This window comes from Spermophilus citellus (genome assembly GCF_964194105.1).
Source record: "Spermophilus citellus genome assembly, chromosome: 6".
In the NCBI taxonomy this organism is placed as follows: domain Eukaryota; kingdom Metazoa; phylum Chordata; class Mammalia; order Rodentia; family Sciuridae; genus Spermophilus; species Spermophilus citellus.
Window position 1 is genome coordinate 110,899,413 of NC_138187.1, and position 19,729 is coordinate 110,919,141.

General features: G+C 51.2%; 2 protein-coding genes across 5 annotated transcripts in view; one reads left to right on the plus strand and one right to left on the minus strand.

Moving 5' to 3' along the window:
• Positions 1-2,267, plus strand: part of CDC42BPA (CDC42 binding protein kinase alpha) — a 327,214-nt gene extending 324,947 nt beyond the window's left edge. The window contains exon 39 of the transcript XR_014022435.1: positions 1,684-2,267. The gene's annotated coding sequence lies outside the window, so the exon portion shown is untranslated. The remainder of the gene's footprint in view (positions 1-1,683) is intronic.
• A 2,198-nt stretch (positions 2,268-4,465) lies between these two features.
• Positions 4,466-19,729, minus strand: part of COQ8A (coenzyme Q8A) — a 35,952-nt gene continuing 20,688 nt past the window's right edge. For all 4 annotated transcript variants that reach the window (XM_081298085.1, XM_081298082.1, XM_081298083.1 and 1 more), the window contains 11 exons: positions 13,358-13,429; positions 10,279-10,401; positions 8,708-8,793; positions 8,463-8,603; positions 7,984-8,065; positions 7,763-7,856; positions 7,393-7,534; positions 7,027-7,134; positions 6,839-6,904; positions 6,479-6,565; positions 4,466-5,464 (listed from right to left, as the gene is read on the minus strand). In XM_081298085.1, the coding sequence (XP_081154211.1) occupies positions 5,177-5,464; positions 6,479-6,565; positions 6,839-6,904; positions 7,027-7,134; positions 7,393-7,534; positions 7,763-7,856; positions 7,984-8,065; positions 8,463-8,603; positions 8,708-8,793; positions 10,279-10,401; positions 13,358-13,429 (1,289 nt within the window). In that variant the 3' untranslated portion in view covers positions 4,466-5,176. The remainder of the gene's footprint in view (positions 5,465-6,478; positions 6,566-6,838; positions 6,905-7,026; positions 7,135-7,392; positions 7,535-7,762; positions 7,857-7,983; positions 8,066-8,462; positions 8,604-8,707; positions 8,794-10,278; positions 10,402-13,357; positions 13,430-19,729) is intronic.

Sequence of the window (19,729 nt, forward strand, 5' to 3'; positions counted from 1 at the left end):
GTTCTAATCTTCCAAATATTTTTGCTTTTGGAAAAAGAAGTATCTCAAAAATGCTTCTGTTCATCTAATTATCAAGGGTCAGACCCCAAATGTGGTCATTGCCATTATGTACTACTCTGGTAGCTGCTTAAACTTGACACTTTGCATGAAAAGGAATCAACTAGCCAGCCAATTGTGACCACCAGCTCCCCACCTCTTCTCACCCTCACTAAACAATTAGTTTGTAGCTTTGACAACTAATTGTGAGTTTTTGTTGCCTATATGTGCTTATTTTTCAAAGGATGCTTTTAGAATCAAAACCTACCTGAACTTTAGGTTCCACTACCATCAGTCCTACTACTCCTTAGCCTCCCAGCAGGGCAAATGAGTGAGTGAGTGCCCCCAAAGACAAACTCATCTCAGCTGCCAGACTGATGGGCAGCTGATTCATGGTAACCAGTGGCTTGCACCACAGCGCTGTGAATTTCCCACTGTAATCATAAATTGTCTCGCACCATGAGAGAGGAGTCCCAAATATGCTTAGACTCAAAAGTCAGGACTTTGAGTGGAGTGGTTCTTTGCCAGGGGAGTAGTAGTTTTGGGGGAGATTTTCCCAAGATAATGATCATCCTGGTATGCTTATCCCACCCTTAAATATGAAGCTTCTGAGAAGAATGATCTGAAAAGACCAGAAACAGGCTCCAGGAAATGAAAAACAAAGATCATTCAGAGGTATCCATTAACAAAGATCACAGGAAAGGTATTTTGTTGCTATCTGAAATCGTCCTTTTTTCATGCAGGACATCTTAGAAATGTGTATGGCAACAAATTAATTTCTCCATAGAAAACAATGCATTCAGAGGCATTTCTGCATAGTGTCTACATGTTGGTGTTTGGTGCTATCCATGTCCAGCCAGTGTGTTACTTATCCTTAAGTTCTGGCAAATCTTGTCCTGTGCTTTTTGGGTGTGCAAAATTTTACATATACATATATATTTCTTTTGCCAAAAACAAAAGCCTTCCTCGTGAAATGATTGCTTAAGTAGATTTCACTTCTTTCATAATTAAAATACACACACACACATGTATACCTATTACACCTACACTTAGCGACTTACATTCTTTCCCAGGGAGCACAACTTTAAGGCTATGAGATACAACTAAAAAGGGCCCATCTATTTGATTTTCCAGCCAATTCTTGTATCCAGGCTTCAGGGGAGAATATGAAATTCCTGTTATGTTTACAGCAACAATCTCGTTCCCCACTGACTCTCAGCCTCCCTCTCCTTCCATATGATTAGCATCATGTTATGTTATTTAGTGGCCACATCTATCTAAGAAAGAGCAATTGGTTCGTTTGGAATCTCAGGCATCATTAAGGAAATGCCAGAGTGGGGGTGGACAGATGACCCAACACCCAGGGCCATTCGCCAGCCTTGGCAGTGACCACATACTAGTCTCCCAATTCAGTGGGCCTGGCAGAGGCCACCACCCACTCCAGACAGAGAGACACTCGGAGCAGCCTGACGCTCCTGCTGTAAGTCATGCTTTGCTATAGCCCAAGTCCATTGGGCACAACAGGGAATTAATTGGGCACTTCCTTCCTCACCTCTCCCAAGCCCAGCCCCTGAATTAGATAAGCTTCATGGCATTTCATTGAAAGCCTCTTTCCTTGTTATGACCTTCATTGTTCCTCAAATCCAGAGTTCTTTGTTGAGTCCTGCTGGATAAGGAGGGCCCTGCTTCAGGGGAGCACTGTCTTCCGCCAGCACCAGCAACAGGCCAACTGCTTCTCTACCACCCCAAGAACGACCATTACACAAGAGGCCACCACTGCATTTGCAGAGCGGACTGACCACCACGAATCAACCTTGATGTCTCATGAAAGCAAAATGACCTGCCTTTTTATTTGATAGGATAATATCATTTATTTTATAAATTTTTAGGGTTTTTTTCCTCATTGTAATATTATTGTACAGTTTTGCATGGCCTAGGTGTAATCATTTTTGTTTAGAATATAATGCTGACTGATATGTGTGTATGGAAGGGGAAAAGATATTGCTTTCACCTCATCACTTCTTTTGTTTGTTTTTATGCCCCCAATGTCTTAGGGAACTTTATAAGAGATTATCTGCTACCAAACAATGATGTGGGTTCTTTTGCACAGAAATATTTAAGGTGGGATAGTCAAAAATGTTAACAAAAGACTTCTCACGAATATTTTATGTTGGTATCACTTAATATTAACCAGACTTTGATGTACTGCAATAAAACAGGGAACTGTTACAATTGAAGTATTTATCTTTTTTTTTTTTTTTTTTTTTTTACCCATTTTAAAGTCTGAGGAACAGAAAAAAGCTGCCTGATTCTTGATGTCTCACTTGCCTCTGCTTTCTGTTAGTCACTTGTCCATACTTCTTCCTTACACTCCAAGGACATGGGGTTACTTTGTCCCCATGGTTTAATCTGGAACTTTCTAAGTTGTCCTTTTATATCTGATAAGAATAATGTTCATTTCCCTTGAAACTTTCACCTCCCCTCTTCTAGTCAAAACTTCCTGGATATTGTTGCTTCCATCTACATCTGCAAAGCTAAGCTCCCTGCAGGTGGCTTGAGTGGTGGCCTTGATCGTGTAAATGTGCCAGCAGCTACATTTCATGTCTGCTTGCTGCAGAGAATCAGCAACCACAGAGGACAAGAGTGGGTGCTCATGCTTTGGGTAAGTTAGAACAGTTTAAGGACACACAGGAAAGGCTGGGGCTTGTCCTAAAAGAAAGCTGAAACTGGCCGCAACTAAACCATTACTCTTGAGAACCCTCCCTGTTTCCGTTTCCCGTGTAATTGACATGTTATTGATAAGTTGGCTTCTTACAATGTATGCTGTGCTTTAGGGGCAGCAGAACAGGGGTTAGCAGACTTTCTGTAAAGGGACAGTCAATACTTTTGGCTTTGTGGGCTACGTATAGTCTTTGTTGCAGCAACTCTGCTAGTGTAGTACGGAAATGACGCTATAATGAACAAAGTGTCTGAGTTCCAATAATCTTCAATAATGCAGTGGGCCATACTTGGCCCATGAATTGTAGTTTGCCAGACCTTGGTTTAGAGTGGACTTAACATGGGCTGTAAGACCAGACTGTCTTATTCCAAATCCTGGTTCCACCACTTGGTGCCTGATGTTCAGCAAGTCACTGAACCCAAATCTTAGTATTTTCCTCTAAAATGTGCCAGGAGTTAGTACATGGACATACTTAGAATGTTTGCCTATGGCTTAGTATTCTGGTGTTAACCACCACCACCAACAGTAACATACTTTTTGAGTTGTTACAGTGGGCAGCCCTTCACTGGATGTTAGGGATACAAAGAGTCTTTCAGTGTAAATACAGGAACAGGGAGAATCATTTGGTGTCGATACTGAAAAAAATCACAATAGGTATAAAAGAAAAACAAGTGTGTGCCCAGGTGCAGAGCAGACATTGCTCAGGGATCAGGATTATTATCTACAGTTTAGTGATTTTCACTGTCATCTTAACCAAGAATCTTATAGTTTTCAGCTGGCTCTCAGACTTGGGATGCAAAGAACTACTTCATTTCCCTTTCAAAACCCTTTTCTCCTGGGCTGGGGATGTGGCTCAAGCGGTAGCGCGCTCGCCTGGCATGCATGCGGCCCGGTTTCCATCCTCAGCACCACAAACAAACATGTTGTGTCTGCTGAAAATTAAAATTAAAGAATTCTCTCTCACTCTCTCTTTTAAAAAAAAAGAAAAAAAAAACCTTTTCTCCTGGCAGTTCTGCTTAGTTGTTCTTGGAGAAACAAATACTTGTTATTTTCCCCCTTCTTCCTCTGCACACTCTTGCATTATTTGTTCAGGTTATTGCAGTGAGGAGACTGTACCAAACTGGGACCAGCTGGGGACCTTCTATGAACCCTGCATGGTGGTTGCCCCAGGTCTGTGGAGGCGCTGAAGAAAAACTTGTACCTTTTAAGAGGATGAGCACTCGTGGGACTGGCTGGTGCCACTGGGTGCTGGTGATATTGGAAGGCCTTCTAGGGACCAGCCCGACCTCTTTATCCTGTCCTGGAGCCCAGCATGTCCAGTACTTGTCAATCCCAAATTTCCCCCAGGAGAAGCCACTTTTCAGGAGTGTCCCTCAACTGTACCATCTCTAAAGCAGGTTTTGCTGTGATTTGACCTGGCACCAGCCCTGTAGGTAGGTATGTATCTTTCCACAGCTGCCAGCATGGCAGTGCACAGTGGCTTCAGGGATGGTTGTGGGGGCGGGGCACCACCTCCCCTTAGCCCTGAATGTGGTGAGCCCTCCTGGTGCAGGTGCCCAGGGCCTTAGCTGGAAACAGGTGTGCAGGCCCAGAGGCACACTGATCTGAGCACCCTGGAAAGGGAAAGGATCACCATGGTGATGAAAGATGGGGGACCCCCATCATTCCCCCCAGTTCTCAAAGCACAGAGAAAATGGTCCAGTCCTCAAAGACTTTTCACAAGCACTTCTTTTTAATTGAACTGAAATTTGATAACAAGATTTGTACAAAAAAAAAACAGCTTATGCTGACCCTTTTGGTGCGTGGGTGGCAGCAGTGCATCTCCTCTCAGGCCCTAGTGGGTACAGCAGGCCTCTCTCCCTCTGCTGCTCCTGGCTCTCCCCTTGTGGCAGCAGTTCTCTGGAAACATTCAGATGTCCCAACCAGAGCAGGCCCAGGTGACATGGCTACAGTCGCCGGCACTGTTCGGAGTGGCATTTCTCCCAGCTCCAGACCACAGGCTGGAGTCAAAAACAGCAGAAACACAAATCTCATCTAGAAACACACACAAAATCCAAAAGTGCTTCTCTGCTTCCATTTTTCATTTTGTTTCAAGTGGCAGGGATTTGAAGGAAGTATGAACCCCCTCTTTTCTGGTTAACATTCACTTTAGAAAAAGGGGAAAAAAATAAAACTGCCTTTTTTCCTAGTTATTTCAGGGGCTGAATATATGACAGGCAGGTTCTGATGGAATAGTGGGGTCTCATTTTCCTTCCTGGACTTCTCCACTCCTCCAGCAGTGGAAACCACTAGAGCACTGTGGGCTCTCCACCCTCCTCTCCCACTCAGAGCCCACCCCACTCCCTCCCTCCAGGCAGAGGAGCGAGCAGAGCACCAGCACAGCCACATCTGCTGGCCACCTGCTGATGACAGAGCAGCTGGCTACTGCTGCTCGGCCTGCCTCCTGCAGTAGTTGCTGTAGGCCTCTTCAAACATGGCTTTGCAAGAGAAGCGGGCCTTCAGCTTGGAGCAGATGAGGAAGGAGCCACCCATCTTCCTGTGCAGGGAGTAGGTCTCCTCAGGTGGGGGAACGAGGCGGTGCTTCAGCATGATGGGGATCAGATTGTGGATCTTCTCAGTGGTGCTCTGGGTGCCAAAATCAAAGGGCTCATCAGAGGCAAAGGCCTCTCCTAGGATGAGGATGGCATCCAAATGGGCATCTTCCATGGCCTGGGGGAAGACAAGAAAGGCAAACAGGAATAAACCTCAAGATCCCTCAGACCTGGGGGTCCTACCACAGTGCCCTAGCATGGAGTTCTTATCAAAGCTGTCAGCATTCAAGACTGAGGGTTTTGGTTGTTTTTAACTAGATTAACAGGCATAAACTCAGACCCACAGAGACTGGGAAACCATTAATGTCAACTGGGATTGAGGTGAGACCAAAGGGAGTAGTGGGGTCTGTGGCAGAAAAAGGAGTATAAGCCCTGACTAAAGGCATTTGAGTTCAAAGATTTTAGACAATCGTTCTAACCAGAAAGAAGAGTCCACGGGCCTGAATAAGCCTGCCAGCAACAGCCCAGCACATAGCCAGAGGTCACCTGCCTAGTGCAGGCCTCTGCTCTCCCCCACACTGGGCACATGTGACGCTAACTAGTTGCCAGCAGGGCATGAGAGAGGGACAGCCCACAGACCACCCAAGGTGGGCAGGGTAAGCACCACAAATAAGAAAATGGGAGCTGCTGTCCACTGAGGGTTTTTGAGGTAAATGGCTCCACTTTTCAGAAAAAAGAAATAAGGGTCACCCACACTAACTTGCTGAAGTCACAGTCTTACTAGGCATGAATCCAAGACCAGACTTGGATCTCTATCCCCTTTCCCAGCACTGAGGAAAGTGCTGCTCCCAGGGTGGCTTCTGGGTAAAGGAACATATTTAAAGGGCCGGGGCCTCATCCCAGCTTCCCTCACAGAAACCTGCATTCCCACCTGAGTCACTGCCCTCAGTCTCTGAGTGCCTGCCCTGAGAAGTTCATGCAGAGCACAAGTCCTGAGTTTAAGACTGTGTCCAACAAGGCTCAGAGCTTGTGAAGACCCTGGAGGGCAGCTGTCCCCTATGTTTTCATCCCTTTATATACTAAGGTTCTGCTTCAAAGGAAAAAAATAGTCCATGTCCCCACCTAGATCCACCCCACAGGAAGCTGTGCCCACATGAGCAGGTTCCATGGAGCCCCCAGTAACACCACTCACCTTGACTTCATAGCCTGTGAGAAACTTCATCTCTATGGACTTCTGCTTCACAGCCTCCCTGTCCCTGTCAGCAGCAGCCCTAATGATCTGTGAAGAAACACAGAAAGGATGCTCATGAGCTCCCAGGGAGCCAAATGCCCAAAACTGGACACCCCATGTTCATCCTGCTACTCTCCTTCCACAAAAGCCCTGGCCTTGAGGCCACAGCCTGTGCTGCTGGCCTCAAGAGCCACACTGGGATCCCCATCATCTGAAATGGGAAGCAGAAGCCCAATCATTCCTTCTCCCTCCAAGGCCCCAACCTCTGGTCCTAGCCTCAGAAAAACATGGGGCAAGGCCAGGCCCCTCTCCCAACTTTACCTGAATATAGAGGTCAGTGAAGGATCTGTCATATTCCCGTGTTGCCCCGAAGTCCAGAAGAGCCACCTGCGGATGGAGACACAGGAAGGTTTGCCTGGCTGGGGATGGGAGGAGGATCATCTCTTGAGACCCCAGAGCCTCCTGCCCACTGATGATGTTCCCCAAGCAAGGCAAAGGCTGGGGCTCACCTTGTGCTGCTCAGGGTCATAAAAGAAGTTGGACCAGTTGGGGTCTGTCTGCATGAAGTGGAACTCGAACAGCTCCCTCAGACACAGGACCAGTATGTTGTAGCAGATCTGGAGACAGGGTGTGGGGCTTGCATCAAGTAGTACCAAACTGCCTGGTGACCTGTGAGTCCAGCCTGAGAAGTTCCTAACTCCCACCTTCTACCCCAAGATAATGGAACCACCCAGCAGGAGAGGTAGCTGCCCTCCTGTCACCCATCCACAGGGAACACCTTGGGGGCTCTGGGGCCTCCATTCACACGTCAATAGCCAGCAGAGCAGGGATGGCTCAGTCCCCCCCCCTGTCTGCTAACTCAGGCTAAGACACACCTCGTTCCGAACCTCCTGGCTTAGCCCTTCAGCCTGGTCCAGAGGGAAGCCGGACACCAGCTCTGTGGTCAGCACATGGGGGCTGCAGAGCTCATCCACGATCTCAGGCACGTAGAAGAAGGGGTGGCCTTTCAGCAGTTCCCTGGGTACGGGCAGGAGGTCACGCATGCCCTAGACCCTCCGAAGCCCCACCCTCCCAGAATACCCCCACACAGACAGAGACCCTGATCTCTGTGAGGAGGATGTGGCCACAGGCCCAGTCCTAACCAAAGCTAACCACTCTCAGAGCTGGAGGGAACTCCATCCCCAGAGCAGCCCCCTGTGCTTCCCAGAGGGGCCCACAGGGAAGGGGCCCAGCAAGGAGCTGCACCTAAACTTCTTGGCACAGGCGGCTTCCCGCTGGTAGTCACACTCCAAGGCCAGCTCACGCCTCAGCACATCGATCAGGTGCTCAGGGAACAGGCCTGGGCCAGGGAGGAGGGTGTCAGGATTGGGAAGGGCTCTGCAGGGAAGTCCCCATCCAGTCCCCACAGCCTAGCCCAAGCACCTGCCACCCGACTCCTACCCTTAACCAGCAACCCTGCCTCAGACCTTCTGGAAGCATGTTGCTCATGTTCAGCACAGTCATGAGGTTGTTGACGTCACTGTTGATGCTCTGGGCCACACCAGGGTACTGCATGGGAGAGAAGGGGAGCTATTCCAGGCAGATGGGGAAGGTCCCTGAGGCCGATATCCCTACCACCCCTGAGCTTCCCAGCCATGTCCAGTCCCATCACCTTGGACTAACCAAGCTATGACCCAGTGCAACCCTGTTCTCCACCTTCTACTTGTCCCATCCCTAGGAACCACCACCAACTCAGCCCCTTCCCTTCAGCTTAGGTCCCCAAAGGCAGGCAATCACTGTCCCCAACCATCCTGAGCCACACTCACTCCTTTAGCAAAAACTTCTAGAGCACCCAGTAACCTGCAAGGCTGAGGGGTGTGGGGTGCAGAGGTGCCACAGCAGGGCCCTGGCCCCACCATCTGCAGCACCCACTTCCATGGGATCTAATGCACACTGAGGCACCCACCTGAATCTTCATGGCCACCTCACGGCCACCCTTCATGCGGGCCAAGTGCACCTGCCCAATGGAGGCGGCTGCAAAGGGACGTTCCTCAAAGTACTCGAGCTTGTCCCTCCAGTTGGGGCCCAGATCATTGTTGAGAGTTTTCTGCAGAGGGGCCAGGGAAGGGCCATGAGCACAGGCAGCCTCACCGCCTCTCCCACCCTGAGAGGCTCCCAAGCTGCCAGGCAGGCACCCCCCGCCCACCTCACCGTCATCTGCTTCAGTGGCATGAAGTCAGCGCTCTGCCGCACCCGCTCGAAGATCCTGGCCAGATGGGGGTTGATGAAGGCGTCGTCTAGAAAGCACATGGGAAACCCGGGCTAGTGGCAGGGCCACCAGTCAGCCTGCACTGTGAGGCCAAGATCTGCTTCAACCTCCCCTCAGGTGAAATATGAGGTTCAGACAAGACAAGCAGCAGGCCCCAGACCACACAGCGGCCCTTCCTCCTACTCTACCCTGGGGCACCTTTCCTACCTGGCACACCCAGGCTCCTGAGGGTATGCACAAGGACTCTGGAGGGGACACTGGGAGCACTACCCGGGGGTGGGCACACTCCGAGGGCACTGGCCAGCCAATTCCAGAGACAAATGCACCCCCGCCACGCCAGTCCTCCCCAGCAGCAACAGGGCAAGAGAGCAACTGCAAGGCCCGGCCTTCCAAGCCCTTTGACCTCAGCTACAAGGCACAGGGGGTCCCAAACTCACCCCAGTGACCTGAGAAGGGGTGACTATAGACATAACATGTAAAGTTTTTACCGTTATGGAAGAAGATTGAAATTATCTATAATCTGACTACCACCAGACAACCAGCATATGTCCCTCTGATCTTTTTTCTACATGTTTCATTCCTACTTGGAGTCACAACACGTGGACACTGCTAGTTCTCCCCAAGCAGTAAGGTTGTTTTCCAAAGTCTTTGGGAACAGTGCTGGGGTCGGTGGCCTGACAGTCACGTGCATGTTCCCTCACAGCTCCTCAGCCCGACCCTGCTTGCTTTGGCCCCATGTAGCTGCCAGCCACAGGAATCCCAGAATGAAGCCCAGCAGCTGGCACCCAGCCACACCCGCCCAAGTCTGTCCTTAAATGAGTCAGCGGACAGGACCGCGGCAGCCACAGGTCTGAGCACGGACGAATCAACGCAGATACGTGCTGCCCACAGGCCCTCTGGAAAGTTCTCACCCAGCTGCAGGGCACCAGCGCCCACGCCCCATACCACCTTAAGTATTAGCACCTGGTTTGACCTTGGATGGGCAGTGGTCTGACTGCCCGGGAGGCAACTGTTTCCACTGAGTGCTGCTTTGAGGTTGCTCTTCCCCATGGGACTCTGCTGAAGGCCAGAGGACCCCTCGACAATCCCTCTCGGAGCCAACCTCCTTGGCCACTGCCTTCCATTCTCTGAACCATGAATGTGACCCTACACCCAATGTTGCCACCGTCACCATGGCTCAGGAGGTCCCCAAGCAGTTCCCTGTGACCAACACAACAGGGTGCAGAGGACAGTCTTGTGTCAACTGCTGAGATGTGTGACAACCTCTGGGCTTCCCGAACACCCACAAAGAAGCAAGAAACACGACAGCAGTCTCCTATGGAAGACGCTGTCCAAACACCCTGCCCAGCCTGGTCTCCCAGGACAGGGCAAGCAAAAGTCAGTGGCCAGCAAATATCCCTCCCACCCCCACACCCTACTGCTGAGCTCTCAGCGAGCCAAAGCTCTACACCACTGTCCCCTACCTGAGCTACCCAGGAGCCCTGGAGCAGGAACAGAGACCACCATCACTCACCCTGGATGCTCAGCATCTGGCCCAGCTTCAGCGCTGCCCCGCGCACCTTGCACAGCGTGCTCACGATGCGCTCTGCATTCGCTTCTGACAGGAAGGGGCTGGAATCCAGCACAGCTTTCTTCCCTGTGGGCAGAAGGGTCACCACACACTGGGAATGCAATGAAGGAAAAGCCCACATCGAACATGACCGAGGGAAGCTCAGGCAGTGTCTGTGGCTTCCTGGGTACCCACCAACTGGTAACGCAGTTAACGCCACAATCCGTACACCTCTGCCTCTGTGACACGGCGAGGCTCCCCAGGACAGCTGGCCCCCAGACCCACCTCTGGCCCCTTCTAATGCACACACCTACAGGGTCTCTCCCTCCACGAGGTGCTACAGGAGGGGGCAGGAGAGGGAGGAGAGCTGGAAGGCCCCCATAGCACCAGACAAGGAAACCTGTCAAGTCTGTCCCCCACCTGGTTTACAGACTGAAGGTCCTCTGCACCCCAAGGAGCAGTGTCCATATGCCACACTGGGCCAAATGACTACAGTCAAGGGACGGGCACTGACGGTCGACAGCCCCCCCCAGCTGGTTCCTGCATCTCCCCTCTGCCCACAGGCCCCACAGCTCAGTGCAGCCAGATGGCCAAGGGAACATGCAGTAACCCCAAGGTCCCAGGTGACACTGGAGAGTAGCCAGGTGTCAGGCGATGACTCCAAAGAGCAAGAGGTGGCCAGCTGAACCCTGCTGCCAGCCAGTGTCATGGCCAGAGGGAATAGGCGCTCTGCCTAAATGTGGAGTCTGCCCTCATGCAGAGGTCGGGAGAGGCCTGAGCTGGGGTTTAAGGTCCAGGGCCCCCTCAGTGGTGCTCTTGGCTGGGCTTTCAGCCCTTGTAACATTCAGGGCTTTTCCTGCCCTCTTTCCTCTGAGTCTAGTTAGATCAGAAGATCCCTCGGCCCCGGCCTGTCCTGCCCCTTCGCCCTCTCCAGCTCCCACAGTGCCTGGCGCCTGCCTCAACTCCCATCACTAGGGGCCTGGAAAGGACAGAGAATTCAGCAAGGGCGTTTTTAGTGTTAGTGCTGGAACACTTTGGGATGTGATGAGAGATACAATGCTCAGAGTAGGACTGTGCCCCTTCCCTCTGCCCAGGGCCATGTCTAACATGGACTCTGACAAACCAGGGCAGGTGGGCTGCTCAGGGAGCATAAGCCCTGAAGGCTCTGGAGAGGAGACACTCAGAGGAACAGAGGATCTGCCGGCTGCAGGTGGTTGTGTGGGAAAGAGTGAGGCTACTCCCAGGTCCCAGACAGCAGGATGAAGTCTGGGAAGGTAAGAGATTTTAGCTCCACAGAAAAAGGCTGAGCTACCCTGAGGGGCCAAACTATGACCCACTGGAAGGATAGAAGGGTCCCTGGCAATAGCAGAGGGCCAGAGCTGAGGGAAGGCAGCCCCTCATAGCCCCTGAGGAGCCTGGGGCTAAAGAGGCGGGAAAGGGAGGGAACCTGGGAGAGGGCACCGCACAAAGCCCAAGAGGGAGGTTTTTCTCCTAACAATATGCAGACCAGAACTGGGCTAACCTCAAAGCTTCTGAGTTTGGGGAACAGTGCCTGGCCCAATCTGGGGTTTCTCATGTAGCCACTCCCGAAAGCTGGCCAATCCTCACAGGCTGGAGGAACACCCCCAGCTCATAACAACCTAGGGGAGCCAGGACGCGCCATAGGCATAGAGGCACACCCCCCAATGGCAGAGCAGTCCCCCCAGGGCAGAGCCCAGCTGGCCTGCTCAGGCAGGTGGAGTGCAACATGGGGTTGCCCAGGGCATCCCACCCTGACTGGAGCCCCTGCTTGCAGGACTAATGAACTTGGGCCCCTTCACCCTCAGCTTCAGGTTACCACTGTCCCTGACAAAGGACACCAACTGTAACCTTGGAGCCAGGCTGGCCTCTTCTCTGCTTGAAGAGGTGGGGTGGAGAACAGCCAGCTCTGGGCTGCGGGCAGGAGGGGTGCTGGCCCTGGGGAGCCCTGGCTTCTCGTTCCAGAGAAACCTAGGCTTCATATCCCAAAGTCTTTTAGCACCAGCACTAAAAATATCCTTGCTAATTCCTCCGTCCTCCAGGGCCCTTCTAAGGACGCACAAGGTGCCCCGTGTCCCCAGTCCTCAGGTGTCTGTGGGAATGGGGCTAATGCCCTATCCCCAGAAGGGGAGTCTACAGTTGAAGAGGGTCATCCAGGTGGCTGGCAGGAGGGCCCCCTGGGCGGGGATGGAGGTGTGAGTCACCATAATGAGCTGATGTGCCCTGAAAGAACCGAGAGGAGCCCAGCCTGGAACTACAAGTATATTTGGGAAATCCATCGAGCAGACAGCTCTATCGTGCTGCCCATGACAGCCCCAGGAGCCTGCTTAGGTACAACTCTGCTGGGTTGACTTCATAGCCGCTTTTCTAACCCTTTCTGGAGAAGTCTGGGGAGGCGGGCACATTGGCACATCCAAGATAGGAGGCGGCCAGAGCCTCAACTGCTCTCCCTGGCCACCATCACAACATCTAGCGCTCCCCAGGGCTTCAGTGTGGCCAGTCTACAGAACACTCTCCAGAGTGCCCAGCCCACAGCTGGCCACCACACCAGTGTTCTAGACAATCATTCTCACCTGACTGTGGTCCTGGACCTGGGAGGTTTTGTGATCTCTGCCCCAGAGACCAGAGTCTCTGGAGAAGCTCTGCCCTCCCCAGATCACAGTGAGCAAGGAAACGACCCTGTGGGTCTGTCCCACACACCTACATCTTTACCCACAGGGAAGAGGGCACCTGACAGGCCAGACCAACCGACCCCAGAGGCACCTGGGAGAGCAAGACAGGAAGTGAGTGCAGAGCACAAGGTGGTAGTAGGTGTGAAGTGGGTATGTGGGCAGCCAGAGGGAACCAGCAAGGGCTGGCTGGGTGGCCAGCTGGGGCTGGAGAATGCTGCCTTCCAGCTGCAAACACTCTAGAGCAGGAGAATCTGATTGTAAGGACGCCCAGGCTCCTAGTTCTGGAGCCCTGGGAGCCAATAGGCTCCATATTCCAGAGCCCTTCTGCCCCTCCCACACAGGGTCTAGCTCACCTGTGGTCTCAGGGCGCAGACTCTTCTTGGCAACCTCCGCCAGTGCCCCAAAGCCCAGGCCCACGGCCAGACCTGCAAGGAAGGAGGAGGGAACAGACACTAAGTGCTCACACAGGGCTGGGGCCACCATTGCCACCAGGTCCAGGCAGACACTGCTGTAGCTCACCAGGGACCCTCTTGCTAGCACTCGGTATTTAGAAAAGGGGGATGGGGTGGGAAATAGCCATTAGTGGTTTCAAGAGAACATTAGGGAGGTGTTTCCTGTGAAAAAGTCTGTGCATCCCCCACCTCCATCACCTCTGGTAACCTACAGACCTGGGGCAGACACACAGACCCCCAGGTGGCACCTGCTGGAAACACATTGAGAAGAACAGGCACAAATGGGAAGATGGACCAGGCATGGTCTGTGGGCCACAGCACCTGGCAACAGAGGGCACCCACTGAGGCATATACGACCGGCTTCAAGTCTGGAGGAAAAGCCTCCAGGAACCTAGAATTCTCTAAGGAATCCCTGCTGGAGCTGGAACTATCTGCAAACATGGAAGAAAGAATGTCCCCATAGCAAGCCCACGTGGACTTGTGGGAGCTGCAGTTCCCACCTTACCCTCCTGGTAGCCAGCACTGACAGTAGTCTAAGGACAGCGGGGCTCTCGCAACCCCTTCTGCAATCTTGTAAATCAAAACTCATTAACACCTTGCTTGTCCACAAGTAAAATCGTGGACAGTCGCCACCGTTCAGTAAAACCCATCTCCTGGAGCCCAGCAGGTTCAGCCTGCATCACAGAGAGCCCCTGCAGCTGCTCAGGGTCTGTGTCTTCTCACTTCAAACTCACTTCTAGCTGGCTGCCCAGGGCTAGAGAAAATGGAGTGGAAAAAATGATGAGCATGTGATGAGCACACTGACTTGGAGGAAAGCTACCATCTGCCCCAGGATGAGCAGCCTCAGGGTGAGCAGCCTCCAGGAGCACAACCAGCCCAGAGTGGGTGGCTGCCACTGGGTGCTGTTTAACAAGCAAGGAAATCTACATCCATATCTTCACTTTACAAATTTTCTATAGCGATGATGCATTACTTTTAAGAAAATATTCTATTTACTAAAAAGTTTATCTCATGAAAAAGAAATTTAAAAGTCAGAACTTAACTCAATTTAAAAAATGTTTTTCAATACATTTTACCCACCGCTAGGTGGCAGTGCACCCTCCACTTCATGGGCTGTGACAGCAGCTCCTGCCTCACCCCTGGTTGTGAGGATTGAAGGGGAAAAAGTGCTCACAGGAGGGCAGGCACACTGACTGTTTGTTACAAATGGTACTGTTACAGTAAGAGGGTTTTATTTACAGTGAGCCTATTCAAAATGGTCAGGCCAGTGCCAAGCAAAAGAAATCTAACATAAGCCATAGATACTTCAAATTTTCTAATAGCTCCACTTTAAAAAAAGCAAGAAATATCTGAAATGAATTCTAATATATCTCATTTAACCCAATATATCCAAAATAGTATCATGTCAATAAGTAATAAACATAAAATTATCAGAGATTTTACATTTGTGTGCATTTATACTACGTCTTCAAAATACTGAATGGATTATATATACTCTCAGCACTTTAGACCAGACACATTTCAAAGGCTCAGTGTACTGGACAGCAATATACTGTCACCAAGTCAAGCTCTGGCAACTGCAGGAAGAAGCCAGCTTCTGTAAATGTCCTTTGCAGGAGAGTAAACACACCACCGAGGGCAGGTCTAGATGTTGGTGGGTACACCAGCTGTCTTCTCTTTGACGTTATCTCTAGCCCCAGCTCCAGAGGGCACTGGGCACAGAGCGGGGAGGCGGAGTCCCTGATTAAACATTAATTTTCTACCACCTGCCTACTTCACCCTACCCTGCACGCTATCTTAGTAAGACAGCGGATAATATTGACCTTCACACCTTAGCAATCTTCAGTAATGTTTTTCTGCATCCAGATTCTTCTCTGCCTAGACCAAGTCCAGAGACAAGCCCACAAAATAGGCAGATGTCATCAGAGATCAGTCATTCAGCCTGGTCCCTTGCAGGCAGAAGCATGTTCCCCTACTACCCTGTGGCTGAACCCCTCAAATGTTCTGTCAAACTGGCCATTTCCATGCTCCCAGACAGAGCCAATGCTCTGTAATGATAAGAATCTGTCATTAAACAAATCCTCAAAGGGACATTCTACAAAGGAGAGCTCAGGCTTCTTCAATGGCCCTATATGTCCCCCAGGACAGTCCCAGTGCCACACAGACAGACAGGTTCCCCACAGCAGACAGCCCAGCTAATGAAAATGAGCCCAGGTGGCCAAAAGCTTTGACCTTGGCCTCTCCAGCTCCTGCTTTCAATGAATTTGAATAAATTGGCTCCTCCCCCACACACCTATCCTGGACCTGGGACTCTCAGAACCCCAGCCAGTTCTGCATTTTTTTCCAGAAATAGGTGGGACTTGGTGGCAGTTCCAGGAAGATGGATGGCTCAGCTAGGATGCGCCCCCATCCTCATGAGGTGCCCACACTCAAATTTCTGCCCCTCCAGGAGGGTCCCACCTCTGTACCCTGAGGCCTCAGGAAAGAGCACCTCTCCCTGTTCTAAGATGCTAAGCCCACAAAAGAAATCCTGAAGGAAAATATCCCCAAGGTCCCTGTCAGCAGCCAAGCCTCCCTCCTGGCCTATGAAGGTGCCTGCCTGCTCTGAGAAAGCTCCTGCCATCTCTCTCACAAAGCAATGTTCTGCAGTAAGGAGTAGCAGGGAGCAGGGCTCCCCAAAGCCAGGGCACCCTGGGCCTGCTCAGGGTGATGGTATCTGGGAGCCCAGGCCTCCCCTGATAGGCCTCTTCCTCCCTCCAGTCCCTCTGGAGGTCAGAGCCAAGCAAGGTCCTCCCCAAGAAGTCCCTGGAATTCTTCCCAGATACTGGAAGTGAAAAAAGCAAAACACAAAACGCCTCCTAACAAACGGGGCCCTTTCTGAGAGGCTGGATGGAAAGCACTTGAGGGCGGACACACCCACGGTGGCAGTGATCCTGCAGCCTTGGCTTCACCTGTTCACACCGCAAGGTGAAGGGAGGCTGCAGTGGCAAGGGGCACGCGTACCTAAGGATGACCCCAGCAGCACACTCACATGACACACTGTGCCAGCCACTGTCCTGAGCCTTGCCTTTTTTTTTTTTTTTTTTTTTTTTTGCAGTGCTGGATAGAACCCAGGGCCTCACACATGCTGCATAAGCACTCTACCACTGAACGGCACCCCAAGCCCAGGTCCTGTTTTCCTTAACACATCGAATGATCCACCTGATCCACACACAGTACAGGGTCAGGGATATTTTCCTTTGCTTCCAGAATCCTTGGTGATGCAGTCTCTGTCTCTACCATCTGGCATCCTACAGCCACCCTGAGCCCCAGGAGAAGACAGAGCCTGGGGAGGGGGCTTCAGCCTCCACACAGAAGCAAGGGAAACAGGAAAGAGCAGGAGAGAAGTTCTCCAAGGTAAGGCTTGTTCTCACAGATTCTCAGATCTGTCCTCCATTCCCATAAGAGGACAAGCAAAGAGGTGGGGACATCTCACACGGCTCCTCTGCTGGCTGTCGGGGGAACAAGGTGGCCTAACCACAGGGCCAGTCAGCTCAGACTTCCACATACACAACAGAGGCCTGGGCTGAGGTCCTAGGGTGGTCACAAACATGCATGTGGCCTGGACAACATCCTAGCTCAGCTTCCTCATCTGTAGCTACAGAGAATAACAATACTCTCACCTGTGACACCGAGTTTCTGAGCGGCAAAATACACAAAAAGATCCTTTTCAAGATTCCTCCTGAGAAAGCAGAGGCAGGCTACACCTTTTCTTCTGCATCCAGAGCTCATCTATCGCACTGCAGTCAACACGCACCTGGAAGAGGTCTGGCAGGAAGAAAAAGTCCCTGGGCACCCTGGTGTCACTGCATGATAGTTCTTGAGGAGAGACCTGACAGGGTCAGCCTTAGACACAGCCCTATCAGCAAAGGAGGTATCATGCCAGCAGTCTGGAGAATATGACTCTGCACAGAGGGGGTGGACACTCCCTGACCCACCAGCCCCTACTACTCTGCTACCCTCCTCCAACCAAGTGGCCAAGGGCATCACCACCATGGGACGCTCTGCACTACCCCTGGCAAGCCACAGCAGGGTTTCGACCATTGTCTGGAAACCAAGAGGTACAGCAAGCTTTCACAAAACTGAGGTATTCACCCTCTCATCCTTTATCTTGGGAGGATAAAGGTCCTTTGTTCTTCTGCAGTTACCTGAAGTTCAGTTCTGACCCCAAATCCAATAAATGACCCTATGTTTCACAATTTCTTTAGCAAAATCTAATATCCAAAGACCATGCTGCCCATAGCGTCATAGTCATAATGTCTCATAGCCAAACTGGACTTAGGATTTTAATCAACATCTCAGCATTAAAAAGAGCCACTGAAATTGCAAACCAACCGCAGCTAACCTCCTCAAATACCTGTCTGCGTCCCTTCAGCAATGCTACCTGCCTCAGATTTAGAGCAAGCCCCTTCCTTCCTACTTCCATCGTAAAAACTCATCCCCTATCAGTCTACGTTTCAAAAACATGTCACCTCTAATGAGGGGGAAAAGGTTAGAAGTATTTTCAGAAGAACAAGGTAGAACAACACTGCTTCAAACTGTGTGGACTCACCAGTGAGCCTCGTGTTTCACACCGTGGAGAAGGGCACACTTACACCGTGTGTCCATGTCTCCGAAACAAAAATAATCCTTTCCTAATGTGTATGGTTATAAGGATCTATGATATTAATTCTGATCATTCCTATTCAAGTTCTTTCCATTTAACACTTTCGCGCACGCACGTGTGGTGTGGTGTGTGCTATGGCTCAGACTCAGGGCCTGGCACAGGCAAGGCAAGTGCTCTACCACTGAGCTACGTCCACTTAATTGACTTTTTGACTTTGCGTTCATTAAAAGGTCATAATTTACAGTTTGAAACCCTTTGGGTACGACAGGTGGCTGCAAATTTGCCTTTGAGGCCAGAAGAGCACATTCTTTCATGACCGGGCTCCTCTTTGCTCCAATCCTGCCAACTCCAACCTGAAACATTACCTGCCGATTGCTTGGACAACAATGTGGGTGGCTCCACATCACAGCTGTGGGCAACCTCCAGCACACTCCCCAGAATGGCTCCAGACATCAGGTGCTGTCAACAAAGGCTCAAGAGGCCTCCGACTGTGCAAAGCTCCTGCCAAGACCAGGGCTTCTCCTCACCCCAACCAGGCTTCCTCTGGCTGCCCATATCACCACCCTCTGAGGAGAGCTGTCCACCCTGTGTTCTTCTTTTTCCTCCACATCTTCCCATGTAACTCCTTCCACTTCAGTCTTGTCCTTAACCTGCCAGCCTTACCTGGGCTTCATGTGTTGCATCGAATTCTAATTTGCCATCAAGACTTTCATTCTGGCCACGTTTCCCAAACAGAGGCTTTCATTACCCCACTGCCTCTTCTCCTGCCCCTAGCAGACTCCCAGGAGAGGATCACACCCAGCCTAAAACAGTCAGCTCAGCCTCCTGGGCACAGGGCTCACCTTAGGCGACAGTGAAGCAAGGAGGAGGAAAGTTACAGAGGAAAACCACAGGTGTCCTGCTTCCAACTCACAGGGACAAGGAGAACCTCCAGGAACAGAAATAAATGCTGGACAACTACCGGCCACGTGCAAAGGGAGGAGCATGCCAAGTCTCTGCGGGACCATCAAAGGCCATCATGACAGTGACTCTCAAACACAGTCTGGTGGAAGAACCCCAGGAAGTTATTATGGTCTATGAGGAACTGCTTGAAAGGCTAACCCGTGCTTTAACTCAAATGACACTTTTTACTAAATTCTTGAACAGTAAAGCAGCAGAGGATGCCAAATTTTAAGATGACAATTATGGAACAAAATATTACCACTGGGAAAACTACCCAATTAGCTTAGTCTGCTCTGTACACTTAACATAGAACACACACGCTGGTCCAGCTCCTGAGCACCTTGCTGTCGGGAGAGCAGTGTGTGGGCCCCTGCCAACAGCCAGTCCTGGACAAGGACCCTGAGTGCTTTTAAAGGTCCATGTGTTGGAGGCTTGGTCTCCATCTGTGGACCTTTAGGAGGTGGGGCCTAGCGAAAGGAAGTTAGGCCATCGGTGGTGTGCCCTTGAAGGGAATAGCGGGACTCTGGCCCCTTCCTGCCTCTTCACTTCCTGAACACCATAAAGTGAGAAGCTCTTCCTGACACATGCCCTCGCCACAAGGTACTGGGCCACCATAGGCCCAAAGTAAACAGACTCAAGCTACCATGGAATGAAACTTCTGAAATCAAGAGCCAAAATAAATTTTT